The 16,174-nt window shown below is 36.1% G+C and overlaps 2 protein-coding genes across 2 annotated transcripts in view; both read right to left on the bottom strand.

Annotated features, from left to right (window-relative positions):
- Positions 1-290: 290 nt before the first annotated feature.
- On the bottom strand, positions 291-1,220 carry LOC104888964 (wall-associated receptor kinase 2-like). The gene has a single exon (XM_010674079.2). It carries the CDS (start codon positions 1,218-1,220, stop codon positions 291-293), a length of 930 nt encoding a protein of 309 aa, XP_010672381.2.
- Positions 1,221-12,261: 11,041 nt separating this feature from the next.
- Positions 12,262-16,174, bottom strand: part of LOC104888876 (putative wall-associated receptor kinase-like 16) — a 41,418-nt gene continuing 37,505 nt past the window's right edge. The window contains exon 3 of the mRNA XM_048641163.2: positions 12,262-13,508. Within this exon, the coding sequence (XP_048497120.1) occupies positions 12,325-13,508 (1,184 nt within the window). The 3' untranslated portion in view covers positions 12,262-12,324. The remainder of the gene's footprint in view (positions 13,509-16,174) is intronic.

The raw sequence follows: 16,174 nt of genomic DNA on the forward strand, positions 1-16,174 counted from the left end.
CATCAAATATTTAGAATTTTCTAGATTAATCTCTAACAGTAATGAAAATTGTTCCCCTTAAAGAAAAAAAAAACACAAAAACTTATTAGGAGTGAGATTGTTTCCCCATGAAAAAAAAACATAAACTTGCGTCTTGTGGGAATTAAAATTGTCTCCTTGTGGAAATTTTAAAGATGCTCATCCCTTATAACATTACATTTAAACTTCATTCCATTACCACCATTTATTAGAAACTGATATTGGGACGTAATGTAGATAGATTTTTGTTTTTTTGGTCAACTGTAGATAGATTAACAATGAATATAAATCAGAATATTACCTGTGCAGCCTTGAGAAAGGTAAGGATTTCCGGAGTAACCATCCTTGCACTTGCAACGGTATCCAACTTTATTTTCTGTATCATGACATTCTGTGTTTTCCATACAAATGTAACTCCCGTCTGCTTTAGCAACTGAACAACTGTTTCTTCCAACTGTCCAATTGAAGATTATTGGCATCTTTATCTGATTATTACGGTAGTAGTTTATGTCCTGGGTCAAATTCCTTTTGTAAAATTCGAAGGTTTCTCTCTCAACAGCAAACGCGGAACTACAAGGATTAAAGGGTACGAGACTATGATTCGAAAAACTTCTCACTCTTATTGTCATGTTGGAAACTCCACCAGGAAGTGTGGTTTCACAACAACCAATTCCATTGCAAGCACCATCAACAACATCGTCTAGGGAGCTGCATTGAGTCATGCAACCTGTCTCATACGGTCTTCCGTTTCGAAACCCGGAAAACCAGACATAGGTGTCACAGCCGATTGCAATAAAAACGTTCTTCGTTCTAGAAACCGTAAACCTCACCAGGTTTACCCAGTTCCAAAATCTGTTACCAGGAAGCTGGCCTTGAGTTGAGTTATTGTAACAATCAAAAGAAACGTTATTATTAATGGTTAGTTCACCTTCTAGTGAAACTTTCAACACCTCCAAATTGATACCAAGTATTAGTTTTGGTGGAGTGTAAGTATCATTACAAACGAATTTGTAATCATATTTATCATCCACCAAGTAACACCCATCTTCAATACCAAATGGATATGGAATGCTAACATTTCCACAAGTGTGTGAACAGTATGGCCTAAGGACTTGCCGTGGTACCACTCCATCTCCTAAGACGAATGGTGTTAAAACCGAAAGTGTTACAATTGTAAGAAGTGTATTGCTTGGATGATCCATGAGATGCGCAAAAATAATTGGAATCGCGTTTTGAGCAGGATGATCAAATTGTGTATATATGGACGCTAGTTACGTGTTGAGTGGTGGTGTACGTTTGATTTTTGGCCTGAGACATTGTGAAGGATTCAAAAGCTCTATAAATAAATTAGTTTGTATGAACACACTGATGGTGTAGTTAGTTTGAATTTTCGAAGCAAAAGCTACTGTCGCAAGCCTAGAAGACGACAGTTAAGGAGGGGGAGTTGACGACGACTTTGATTCATTCTTAAATGCTAGATTATATGGTTGGGTAAAAATATCACTGGAATAAATAAACAAAATGAAAGTAAATAACTATTATGGCTCTATCAATTCAAGATTATCCAATATATTATAAAGAAAATAAAAGCTCCTACCACTTAATACTTGTCAACATTTTATGTGACGCTGTGCAGGACTTCCACGGCCCTTGCGTCTATATGATTCCAAGTGCAGCTGCTCCGGGCTTGAGTTTTGGGTTGCTGTTTATGCCGATTTTGTACCAAGTACGCAAAAGGAAAAGGGAACCAACAACGAGATCTTTATACTATGGCAATCAATATTAACAAATAAATGAAATACCTAAAGGAAATAAAACAATAAAAAGACAAACAAATTGTTGACGCGGAAAACCCAAATGATGGGAAAAACCGCGGGTGACACTCTCGATCACCAATCCACTATTATGACATCGCCGTCGATACAAGTATGTGAGCTCAATCAATTAGTAATACAGGAGTTTTTTTATGTATGTTTAATGGAGAATGAAAAGGAGAGAGAGAAAACTAGGTGGAGGCTAGCTAGTAATCAGTAATAACTCACGTAGTTTTTTAGGTTACAAGACTCATATATATATATATACATATATATATATTATATATATATATACATATATATATATGTATATACATATATATATATGTATATACATATATATATATATACATATATATATATATATACATATATATATATATATATATATATATATATATATAGGCTAAGGGATATCCTTTAAAGATGTTGCCAAACTCCCTTGAAGATAGGTAGTGCCTTGGTTATCTCTAACTTCCTCCTGATTTTCCTCCAGCAGTTATACCCAAAGTCAATGCTAATCCCATGATTCTTGCTAACTAATTTTTAATTCTTTCTTTGCTAATATGAAATTTTCAAGGCCCAACAATTGCCCCTAATTGATGACACTTGCTCAACCGTCTTAGGAAGTGGCATCAATTACACTCTTCCCTTAATCTTCTCCTTCAAATGGCTTCAAGTACGTTGTTCGTTCTCTTCGGACGCCGTCACTCTGTCTTTACTTAGTTTCCTTGCTTATTTTCATGTGCTATCGTTAAAGAACACCATGTCGTCTGCCGGTGTCGCTGCTGTTGTGATAACTACTGCCGTCGTCATCCTTGATGATGCCAAAATCGTCAAAGAGACGTTATTGAAGGAGGCAATTGATGCTAGAACATGGAAGGTCAGACGGCGACATGGACTCCAGAAGACGACGTCCATCAATTCCTTGTTGTTTTTAGAACTCTCGACAACCTGCTTCCTGACGGCGTCGCTGCCGCTACTGAAACATCGACAACCTCTTAATCCGCCCCTGTTGTAGAGGACAAAGATGCCATGGAGACAAACTAGTTTTCAGTGTTAGTTTTTGCGTATAAAAGTCGTTGTATATCTTTGATGTGTGTTATGCAAATGTAGGTTTGTAAGTATGTAGGTACGTATGTATATGACTTTTCCATCGTGACTAGAGGTTTAATTTTAAAACTAAATGTTGTCATCCAGGATATCTCGACCCTTATGTTTGTATGAATGTGTGTACGTATGTGTGTAGGTACCTTTGATGTTTGAACCACTTGTAGTGTTAACTGTTAAGAAGGGCTTAAATTACCTCTTCTAATTAATTGCGTGTGGTGTTTTGTATGTTGTTGTGATGAATTCTTTAGGTGTGTGTCCCTTTTTGTATAGAAGTCACGTTGTGTTCACCTGAACGCCGTCAAACCTTGATTCCCCAGCTTAAAACTGTCGCCGTCATAATAAAGGTCGGCGTCAACTATGATGTCGTCGTCGACGCTGATGATGGCGTCAGGTGAATGTGAACATTATGGTGTTCGATTGTCTCAAAGTTGATTGTCAACTAATCCTTGTCCCCCATGCTTCTGTTCATACAACAAAGGTGAGATGATCGTTGGCTTCCCCCAACGGTCCCACGACGCTCATGTTAGTATAATATAAAGAAATAACGTTTACAAGACAAAGGAAATAGAATATGTTGAGAACAACATGAAATGAAATAACTCAATTTAACTTGTTGGTTACTTACATGTAGTGGCGTCCCTTTTGTTCTCAACATAAAACGATTAAAAGTGATAGAGTTTTAGATGGATGACGTTCCACTTCGGGGAACGTGCTTATCCTCCTTGAGATATGGAATAATTGACGACGTCCAATTGCTAGACACCGTCGCAATTGTTGACGTCGACATCACTTTTTGGATGAAGTCCAATTGCTAGACGCCGTCGCAATTGTTGACGTCGACATCAATTTTTGGACGACGTCCAATTAGGATCGTTTTCCAGTTGTTGGCTTGGTGAGTCTGATGGACGCTATGAACTTGTTATGGACGATCATAAGGCTTTGGACGCCACAAACTTTCTTTGTTTGGCGTCGACTTCCTGCAGTTGACGTCATTAAATTCCTTTCTTGACTACTGCATGTCTTCCTCCAATCGGATCTGGCCGAGGCTTTGGCTTGAGCATCCTCGAAGTCGGACAGGATACTTGGTAAGCTCTTTGTACAAATATGAGTCTTCATCCAATCCCCGTTGAAAAGCTTCAATCGTCGTCTTAACGTCTCAATTTGGAATCGACACTTTTTCCCTGTTAAACCTGTGAACAAACTCTTTCAAGGATTCATCAGATTTATGCACGATTTATGTAAGTCACTAGCCTTTTTTTCTATCTTACGACTGCTAGCAAACTGTAAATTATAAATATTAATTAATCAATTGAGCAAAGGAAGAGATAGTGTCGTTGCCAAGGTGGATGAACCACTGCAGGGTGGTCCAGTCAACGTCGATCGAATCCTTTACACATGCATGCCTCGCGCATGCTACGAGGAATTGAGATGGTCATCACGTTGTTTGTATTGGGCGACGTGGTCATTTGGATCTGTAGTGCCGTCGTACATCTTCATGGTTGGGACAGAGAACCGCTTTGGAACCTCGACCATGGCAATAAATTCAGCAAAAGGTGAGTCCGCATAGCTGTTCGGCGTCGCTTTCTGCATAGGGCGAGGGAAGCCGGGGATTCTAGCGATCATGTATTCTAGTCGCTGAAGACGCTGCTCGATGACGGCGTCATGCTGATGTCGCGCCGATATCTTGATGATCGTCCTATGTTGCGGCGCTTAGAGCCTTTGGACTTTTGAGCAGATTTCAGTATTTGATTCTCCATGCATGATGCGACATAGCTATTCAGCAATTCTGCCATAGCAGCCTTGACGCGATTGAGTTCATCTATGACTTCTTGAGTGGTTACCCAATCTCCTGCCATTGCAAACACGGAAAAAAGAGAAGGCACAAACGAAATAGTAGACAAAAAGAGAGGGATGACCGATGTATAGAGATCTTGCTGAAGGCCCCACGGTGGGCGCCAAATTGTTTATGCCGATTTTGTACCAAGTACGCAATAGGAAAAGGGAACCAACAACGAGATCTTTATACTATGGAAATTAATATTAACGAATAAATGAAATACGTAAAGGAAATAAAACAATAAAAAGACAAACGAATTGTTGACGCGGAAAACCCATATGACGGGAAAAACCGTGGGTGACACTCTCGATCACCAATCTACTATTATGACGTCGCCGTTGATACAAGTATATATGTGAGCTCAATCAATTAATAATACAAGAGTTTTTTTATGTATGTTTGATGGAGAATGAAAAGGAGAGAGAGAAAACTAGGCGGAGGCTAGCTAGTAATCAGTAATAACTCACGTAGTTTTTTAGGTTACAAGACTCATATATATATGTATGTGTATATATATATATATATAGGCTAAGGGATATCCTTTAAAGATGTTGCCAAACTCCCCTTGAAGATAGGTAGTGCCTTGGTTATCTCTAACTTCCTCCTGATTTTCCTCCAGCAGTTATACCCAAAGTCAATGCCAATACCATGAGTCTTGCTAACTAATTTTTAATTCTTTCTTTGCTAATATGAAAAGGCCCAACAATTGCTCAGCATAATTCTATTTCACTTCCGTGTTTTTATTCATGTTATGTTGGCTTAAGCTTTTCACATATTTCGCAGATTCCATATTTTATTTATGCATAAGTAAAAATATAATTATGTGTAATTTAGCTTCTTAAATTTATATTTGTATATAATTTCAAAATATTTATTTTTCATAAATTTTACATATATAATTAAAAATGCTAATACATACAATTAATTGACCACGTAGAAAGTTTCTGGTTCCGTTATTCCCTCGAGAGGGCTGAGACAAGGAGATCCCATTTCCCCCTATTTATTTCTCATGGTTGTTGATGCTTTCTCTACCCTTATTTCTAAAGTAGCCCAGGAAAAGCGCATTTATGGTGCGAAAATTTGTAATGGAGCCCCTAGAGTTTCTCACCTTTTCTTTGCTGATGACAATATTCTTTTTGCTAAAGCAACTATTAGAGAATGCTCTGTGATAACTGATATCATCAGTAAATATGAAAGAGCATCTAGAGAAAGTGTCAATCTGGATAAAACTGATGTTGTGTGTTAGCAAATGTGTGGATACTAACCGAAGAGCAGAGATTGTGACAACCTTAGGAGTCAAAGAAGTGGTGAAACATGATAAGTATTTGGGTTTACCTACTATTGTTGGCAGATCAAAGAAGGTGATTTTTGCATCGCTCAAAGAGAGAATATGGAAGAAAATTCAAGGGTGGAAGGAGAAATTATTGTCGAGACCCGGAAAGGAGATTCTGCTGAAAGCTGTTGTGCAGGCCATTCCGACTTATATGATGAGTATCTTCAAAATTCCGGACGGTTTAATTGATGAAATTCATGTATTGATGGCTCGGTTTTGGTGGGGGTTAACTGATACACAAAGGAAAATGCATTGGTGTTCGTGGGATGCACTGTGTAAGCCGAAAGCTAAGGGAGGTTTGGGATTTCGAAATCTTCATGTGTTCAATCAAGCTCTCCTTGCGAAACAAATCTGGAGACTCCATGCAAACCCCTCCTCTCTACTGCAAAAAATTCTTAAAGCTCGCTACTTTAAAAATGATGATGTGTTAAATGCAAGACGAGGTTTCGATCCAAGCTACTCTTGGAGAAGTTTGTGGGGAGAAAAATCTCTTCTTCTAGAAGGCCTTAAATGGCGTGTTGGAGATGGGTCAAATATCAACGTGTGGGAAGAAGCATGGATTAATGGAAACAGGGATGCACCGGTACCACGTTCTCTGGGAGGAAAGGAGATGATATCCAAGGTGGGAGATTGTATTGACACCACAAGAAAAACATGGAATCATCACATTGTATCGACATGTTTTTCAGACGAGGACTGTAAGTCAATTCTTCAAACTCCGCTATCTATATTTTCTGCTACTGATATGAGATATTGGGGATGCTCGAAGGATGGTGTTTACAATGTCAAGTCAGGTTATTGGTTTGGATTATTGGGTGGTCAAATGATGCCGCAAAATGTGAACGATGTCTGGCGCATAGTTTGGAAGCTTGGTGGACCCCCGAAACTCTCTCATTTTGTTTGGCATGGAAACATAGCTGTGAAAGAAGTGTTGTTCAAGCGTCACATAGCACAAGACGAGCTTTGTATGTGATGCGGCATTGAAGTAGAATCCATTAACCATGTGCTATTTGATTACATTGTGACAGGTGTGGTGTGGGATAATAGTAAACATGGAAATATGGTGAGGGCTGCCCCTGATGGTCCTTTTGCCTAAAAATTACTCTGGTGGGTAAGTGAGTTGAGTATGGAGGAGGTCCGTGAAATAACAACAATAGCATGGGCTTTGTGGTTTTGCCGCAACAAACTTGTATATTCTCAGGAAGAATCAAACCTGCAGGTGATGGCCACTAATTTCCTTCGCATGGTGGGAGAGTATAGAGCCTACTCAAAGCAAGTTTTCTCGCCAACATTAATAAGCACAGGGAATGGGAGTTTGGCTGCTACCTGGGCTCATCCTCCTGTGGACGTAATTAAGATGAATGTGGATGCTCACATTGTGGAAGGAAGATATGTAAGTTTGGGAGCGGTGTTTCGCGATAACTCTGGTACGGTGTTAATGATGGCTAACAAGAAGAATTGTAGGGAGTGAGGTGTCAACCATGGCTGAGGCTGAAGCAGCAAGATACGGGCTTCAAGTGGCTCGTAGGGTCGGTTATGACAATGTATGGTTAGAAAGTGATGCTCTTGCGGTGGTTCTCGCTTCTCATCACAAAGTTATTGGCTTTTCTCCACTCTATTTGCTTTATAATGATATTAGAGTATTGTCAAAGTCTTTTAATAGCTTTCGTTTTTCTCATATTAGAAGGGTCGGGAATACTATAGCCCATTTAGTGGCAAGATGGGACACTCATGGTAGTGCTGAACTTGTTTGTATGGCTCCAATTCCCCAAAGTATCATTACTTTGGCGGAATATGATTTGCAATGATAGCTCGATCTAACTTTCCCCTCAAAAAAAAAAAAAAAAAATTTGACCACGTAGAAATTAATTAATTTGTAGGTTGTTCTCTTTTTTTTTTTATCAACAACGGAAAGGAAGAGAGTGGAAGGAAGGGCAAATAAATGAACTAAAATTTTAAATTTTTGGGCCGATGTAGATTGCATATAATAGGTAGACAATTGCCTTCCCTACTTTCAAAAAATTTGATGTAATAAGATGTGTTTTACAAGACAATGACGACGACGACAACTAACAACAAAATGATTTGGGATTAACATGAATTGTCAAACGTTCCTGTCGCAACTATCATCATTCTCAAACATTCCTGTTGTAACCATCACCCATTTGTCAAACATTCCAGTTGCAATATTTAATTTTACAAAATTTAGAAAATATTTAGTTTATTCACAATTTTATGTATATCTAGTTCAAAATTTAAGATCCGCCACTACTTTGGTTTAATGAGAAGAACAAAAATAAAGCCTCTTTTTTCTCCTGATGAAAAACAAGTGTATGATAGTTCAATTTTTATTAGTTTACCAATTTCTTTTTATACAGAGTTTTAGGAGAAAATGTATGTGGGTCATAGAAGTAAAGAGAAAATATTGACATATTGTAATGAAGTTAATGCTATGGGCTAAAGTAGATTGAGAAGCTAAAGATAATAATAAACAATTGGTGGCACCATTTCAAAAACTGAAAATAAACTAATAAGGGACAACTCAATAAAAAAAAGTGAATAAACTAATAAAAACCACAGAAACTAGAAGTTCTGAGTAAGTTTGGAAAATTGCTTAACTAAGAACATGTTCTCTTCACCTCATATTTGTTTTTTTTTTTATATAAAATTAAGAAAAGTTAGGAAATTTTTTCATAAAAGTTCGGAATGAATAATTAAAGTTTAGAAAAAATAAAGAAAGTTGAAATTAAAAAAAAATAAAATCCTGAATAGTTACAAACAGGGCCGTCTTAAATATTTCAGAGGTCCTGTTCTAATCTCATAAATAGGCCCTCAGTATTTAAAAAAAGAGTGATATTTTAACAATAAAAGTTCCTTTCAAGATGCTTAGGTTATTCCCTTCAAAAAAAAAAAAAAAACTTCGGTTATATTCTTAAAAATCCAAATGTCAAAAACCACAAGTTTTTATTTTCTGTTTTTTTTACTCTTCTCATATCCACTTTAAGCATTTTAACTTAAGGAGGCAAGTAGTGTAAGTGCAAAAAGGAACGAAACAACCTGATAATTGAATCTCAAAATACAAGTGATAATTGTAGCATTTTTACTCTTCTCACACATTCTCTCTCATATAAGTTTTGTAATTATATAAGCAGTGGTGAAGTGTAAACACTGCTATGATGCTATCATTGAACTGGTAAACTAAGGAATGTAACTTCCTTTTGACATGCGCCTCAAATGCATGTTTTAATAATAACCAACTTATCAATAAAAAAAAACAATACTCCAATTTCTACATCTTGAAGAAAAAATAAGAATTTGTATCTTAATCGATCTGACTTCATCACACTTTATTTTAATTTGACATGTTATAATCTAGATGTATGAGCTATTCTGAAAAAATAAGATGAGGAAGAAGGAGTGTTATTAGGGGTAAAAATAGATTACAAAAAAAAGAAAGGAAATAGAATTACGATAATTACCTAATGTTGTTTATTGCTAAATGTTGAAGGGTGAAGATTCACCCAATTCCTTCATCAAAGACTTCACAAAGGGAAACTCAAGAATATAGCAAGTCGAACGCACAATTCACTTCCATTAATTACAATTCTCCAATTTTCTTCCATGAGTAAGTGTTCTAAATAAAATAAAAAAATGATATTTTTGGTCTCAAAGAGGTAAAATTAACTGTTAATTGGTAATTTTATTGGGGAAGGAAGTGAAATAAAATCTGCCATTAATAGCCCAAAAATTGAGAAAAAAATAATTCGTAATGGTAGATGAGAGAGTTAGATAAGTACGTTTAAAAAAAAAAAACTTTGGTAAAAATACAAAATTAAGAAAAATTAAATATTCAGAATAAAAGGAATTTGGAAAGTTTTCATATTTTTATGGGAATTATAAGACATTAATTAGGGAAGAGAATTAAAGGAGAAGAAGGTCATAAGTCAATGCTTTGAATGCGAAATTGTCGGACAAGAAAAGGTGAAACTTGAATGTGGGTTGAGAAAAATTGATTTTTGAGGCCCCATAAAATCTGGGGCCCTGTGCTATGGGCCTGCTTGCACAAGCTCATAGTCGGCCCTGGTTACAAAAAAAAAAAGATGAAATATATTAAACAAAAATAAGGTGGAGAGAATAAACCTAAACCAAATCATCTTGCCTGGGCCAAATTAAACCCACTCATTCTCCCTTTTAGCATACCACTCATTCTCCCTTTTAGCATAAACTATATATTTTTTGACAGCATAAACTATAAACTTTGCGCCTAAAATGACCTCTTGCAATAAGTGGGAAGGTTAGATCCAAATATGCTGCACTTCATGACCAACAATAAGGTGCATCTTGCTGCATGGATGCCAAGCTGTGGCACTTTTTTTTTTTCTCATATTAAGATGAATTTTCTCTAGCCTATCCTCATACAATGCTAATCACTCAGAGGTCCAACAAGTTCCAAACCCCTCTCCCTCCAACAATATTGAAATTTTATTTCCACCAAATTTGAACCTTCTCCCATGTGGGAGATAGGAAGCCATATCATTGGACCCAAGAGTCCGTAATAAATTGTGGCACCTTATGTTAGGACACTTACCTTTAGCCAAATGAAATCAGTTTATCCCTCTTGTGATGTCAAGTGTTGCTTAAAAAAATCATCTGTAAAGTTTGTCCCAAAGCAAAGTAAACCAGGTTTGGGGTCTTCATTATGTAAATACCTCTTCCGATTGCCCCAACACATATATAGTCCCAGAGGGGAGTTCACCAGTCCAGGATCGGAACGGAACCGGTTAGACCGGTGGATCAGAATCTGAAAAAAATTGGACTTGGATCGGATCGGAAAAATTTGGTCCGGTCCGATTGTGGACTTGTTGGACCGGAATCTATATTTTTGTAAAAGAAAAAAGAATTATTTGATTTAAAATATTAATAAATTAGATACAATTAAAATTTAATAATTTTAATAACAATATACCTGGATTTAATAAATAGTAGGTTTTTGACTTTGTAACTTTCTATCTTTTAAACCTTTTTAATATATAAACTTTTTTTTTTACTAAAAAATCAGAAATTTCGTTCCATCGGTCTAGGCCGGAATTTTTCGGGTTTGGACCGTACCAGAAACCCGGAATCAGAATTTTCTCTGAATCGAGGGTCGGACCTGAATTTTCAGTCCGGTCCAGTCCAAATTCTGGTTCGGCCCGGTCCAGATTCTGGTCCGATCCTGATCTTTGCATAGTCCTGGTCGGATAGTCCCTTTGAATTGATTCACATTCATGTTTGGGATCTTCATTATGTAAATATTCCTGCTTGTAATCAATTCTTCACTATAGTTGATGATTTTAGTAGATATAATCGGATTCACTTCTTGAAACATAAAAGTTAAGTTGGTAATGTGATGAAAAATTTCTTGCAAATGGTAGTTTAATTAACGTCATTGTTAAGTATGTGAGGTCAGACAATGCTAGTGAGTTATGTGAAGGGAAGATGAAGCAATTGTAAAATAAATTGTGCATTTTGTGTCAAACTAGTTGCCATTACACCCCCACCATATGGGGTTGCATAAAGAAGGCACAAATAGCCATTTAGAACTGCTAGAGCTCTCTACATTCAGTCAAGGGTGCCTGATCTAGATTTTGGGGATATTATGTTTTATTGTGAATTTGATTAATAGAATGCCATTGAAACCATTAATCATGCCACACCTCATTTCAGATTGTTTGGAATGGAATCTTCCTTAAAACACCTTAGGACTTTTGGATGTTGTGTTACGTTTACACTTTAAAAGTCAAAAGGTCTAAACTTGCTGCTAGGGCACAACTTTGTGTTTTCCTTGGGTATCCTATTAGCCTAAAAGGATATAAAGTCCTTCACATTGTAATACTCCAATAGATAGATATATAACTACTTTCTAACATGAGAGAATTCAATACCGTGGTAAGAGGTTGGACTAATATTTAGTACCACAAAGATAGAATAAATTGATAACCACACATAAATAAAGCAGCAAGTTGTACTCGCTTGGACCCGTTCTACCTGATATTAAAAACTTAACCAACCACTGAATAAAAATTATACAAATAGGACAGTATTTTCCAATCACTTTCAATCATAGGAGAGGATACATATTACACACATGATGTATACAATTATCATTGATGAATTTCAAATTATACCATCAATTTATAGTTTATAAGACCAACACTTTAGCTCTGTAATTACCTGCCACTTCCTAGAGGTGAATGTGGATTGTACAAGTCTGAATCAATTCCACTGCTACAACCACCAGCACCTGATCCTGAATTTCCTCCAAGCAACAATTGACAATCTTCTTCAAATTGTGCATCATTGTTATTCCACGGATGTGAACCCTTACTTTTAATTGTCTCTAGCTCAATGGAAACTTCCTTCATGGTAGGCCTATCGTCTCCTTTTAACATCAAACACCCTTTGGCTAGATTAGCCACTTGTTGTATTTGCTCAATAGTACCATCATTAACTATGTTTTTATCAAGAATATCCAACAAGCGGCCTTCTTTCATCTTAAGAAGGAAGTGCATCGCGAGACATTTTTCAGTTTCGGATCTATCATTAGATATTGCCTTTTTCCTCGTTAAGAGCTCCACCAAGACAACACCAAAACTATAAACATCACTCTTTTCCGTTAGATCACTCGTTTGCATATATTCAGGATCCAAGTACCCCCAAGTTCCTAGCACCATCGTCGCCAATTGGCCTTGGTCTAATGGAACCAACCTTGAAGCTCCAAAATCCGTTACTTTAGCAGTGTAACTTTCATCTAACATTATGTTCATCGACTTCATATCTCTATGAATAATTTGTGGTGAGATTGTGTTGTGTAGATAAGACAACACATCAGCAACATCTAATGCGATCTTTAAGCGCATCGACCATGTTAGAATGGACGCACAGACTGCTTCATGTAAGTGCTCATATAAAGTCCCATTGCTGATGAATTCATACACCAATAGTGGTACTTCATCTTCTAGACAACAACCTAATAACTTGACCACATTTCTATTGTTGATTTTTGATAATACAAGAACTTCATTGACGAATTGCTCAGCTTGTTTAGGATCCACCTTGATGGATTTCTTTATTGCGACAACTTGATTATTTGGCATAGTACCCTTGTAAACAATGCCAAAGCCTCCTCGTCCTATTATATTTACGTTGTTATAGTTATCGGTAGCTTTTTCAAGATCTTCTATAGTAAAAAATTTTAGGATATCATCATCTTGTCCAGAGAGTTTTTGATGTAAAAGCATGCCACCATTTTCCCGAAAAAGTTTTTCTCGCATTTTCTTGATTTCTTTCTTCCCATGTTGCCAATGCAAGAGAAACACAGTCAGAAGCAAAGCTATGATGCCACCACCAATGCCTACAACAACATATATAGGGTAACAAAAGTTTAATATAACGTAGGGTACTGAAGTTTTACAAAGTTGCAATTTGGATATTCAACTTGCAAAAGTTACAGTTTAGGTACTCAAACCAAACTTCTAAGAAGTTTGTTGTTAACTCCAACTCAATAAAGGGAAATCTCCACTGATAGGCTCTTATTCTTGAGCAATCCCAATGGTAAATCCAACTTTTTTTTCTTCCCATTACTATGCCTCTATTTTCCTAATTCACCCGAATGTAGCATTAATGTGGCTTAAACGATAATTTCATTATAAATTTTAATACTTCTATTAAGTTTCATCTAAGCCTGATAAGTCATATTTATATATAATTTTTAGGTGCATTTAGGTTGCATTTTAGAGCATTTAGTTTCATATTTAGGTTCATTATTGCATTATATTCTTAAGTTATGATTTTCTACTCCTATTCGGTATGTTTTCTTGTTTTTGATGAATTTCAGGCATTGATAACGTATTTGGAGTATGATTAGCTAAGCTTGAGGATTAGGAGCACTTGGAAAGGATCTACAATGAATAAGGATCGTATGGATATGTCATAGTACGAGTTTGAGCAAAAACGAAGCGGAAAATCATTAGAAGAAATGTGAAAAAGAGTCACGTCTACTCTTCTGATCATAACTTTTGACGTGCTTATAAAACGAGTAATTCCACATATTTGGAAACAGACTTGAAGATCTTTCCAACGATAGGTGGCACGCCCGAGGAGACTTCTGGTCAAGGAGTTATGCCTTTCGGAAGATTGCACTGTTTCTGCTGGAATCTGCCACGCGTACGCGCGGATCACTAATCCGCCTATTAATGATTTAATTATGACTTTCCTTATCTTGTAAATGACTTTCCTAGTCATATTAGGTTAAAGAATATTATTTAGATTAGTTTTTCTCTCTCTATCTCCTTCCCCTTTCACGTTATTTTCTATTTCTAGGTTTAGTTTAGTCTCTCTCTTTTCTCTAGTTTTTAGTTGTAAACCCTAGTTTTTCATTCCTTCATTAATTCATGATTTCTTTAGTTTCTTTCATTGATTTCTTTGATTATATTTTCTTTTATAGTTTTAGATTTCATTATTTATTTCGTGATAGAGTAGTTTTTTATTTCTAGGGTTTTGGGAATCCATGTTCATATAATATGATTTGATTTATATTTATTCATGGTTTGATTAGTTATTGATTTCTCTAATTGATTAGTTTTTATTGTTAATCTTGCAATCTGATCAATTGTCTGATTAAATATTGCTAATATCGAGTCATAGATCGAGAGATAGTACTCTTTAGAGGCTTACCTACAATTAGCAAATCTGATTATGTTGAGCGACCGTACTAGCATATGTTGATTTGAGAGCGTTAATGCCTGACCAAGGATTAACCTGTGCCTAGATATCTGATTGATTGAACTATTGATGATATTTTGATAGTTTATAAGTAAACATGGTGAACCATTACCCTAGATCTTTTTAGTTTGATTTTCGTAGTTTGATAGTTTAGAAACCTTAATTCAAAATCTGTGATTTTGTTTAGTTTCTCTTTACCTTATAAGCTAGATAAAACGACCATCTCTCTGTGGATTCGACCCTACTTACCCTAATACATTGTTAGAAGGTTTTGCAGGAATTATTTTTGACGGGTGTACGACAACCTATCAAATTTTGGCGCCGTTGCCGGGGAGACGGTATAATTTTAATTAGTTTTTATTGTTGGTGAGATTAAATTGTATATACTTTTTTTTTTCCTTTTTGTGAATATTTTTTTTATATATATACTTTTTTTTTCTATTATGGAGTCATGTTATTTTGATGATGTGGATAATTCTTTTGCTAGGCAACATAATAATAATTCTTGGAATTCTCATGTTTACAGTTTTGATGCATCATATCAAAATCCTCCCAATTTTTGCATGAGTTTTCCTGAATTTTCTCATATGTTCTGTGAACCCCAGGTACATGTTAGTAATTCTAGAGCAATTTTTTCTTTTCCTCAGTATGAGAATGAAGTGTTTTGGAAGTATTATCATAGGCTTGGTGATTTTATTGGTCCTAATCATGGAATTGAACTGTGGGATATGTGCCTAGTGATTTATGAGGGGTTAAATGAAGAAACTAGGATGATGGTAGAAACAATGTCTAATGGGGGATTTCTCTTTCAATCACCAGATTATTGTTGGGATTTAATTTTGTGGTTGGCTAGTGATACTTATGAGTGGGAGATGTCTTCATCTGCTCTTTCACCCCAAACATACATGACACCACCCCCTTATTGTTCTAATTGTCAGACCAATTCTCATGATTTTTCTTCATGTGATGTGAAATTAGTGAATTGTTTTGACCCCTCTTTCCAATTTGAATGTCAATCTGCTCAAAATTCTAACCCCAACCCATTTATTTATGATGATACTGAGGGGTGGATTTTTAATGAGAGCTATTTGGATGATGATAAGATTGAGAGAAGTGCTAATGTGATGGATGTTTTGCAGGAGGAAGAAATCATGTTGAAATTTCCTCTTCGGAGGAAAGTCAAGTTGAGGTGAGGTGATTTATGAGTCTTTATCGACACCGTATACTGTTTTTGAGTCTCATGTCCCTTTTCACAACCATTTTGCCTTATTCCTTCTTCTCCTATATTATATCCTC

The sequence above is a fragment of the Beta vulgaris genome, chromosome 3 (genome assembly GCF_026745355.1).
Source record: "Beta vulgaris subsp. vulgaris cultivar EL10 chromosome 3, EL10.2, whole genome shotgun sequence".
Classification (NCBI taxonomy): domain Eukaryota; kingdom Viridiplantae; phylum Streptophyta; class Magnoliopsida; order Caryophyllales; family Amaranthaceae; genus Beta; species Beta vulgaris.

Excerpts from the sequence above, each read along its gene's own strand:
- LOC104888964 (XM_010674079.2), bottom strand. The coding sequence starts at position 1,220 with ATGGATCATCCAAGCAATACACTTCTTACAATTGTAACACTTTCGGTT.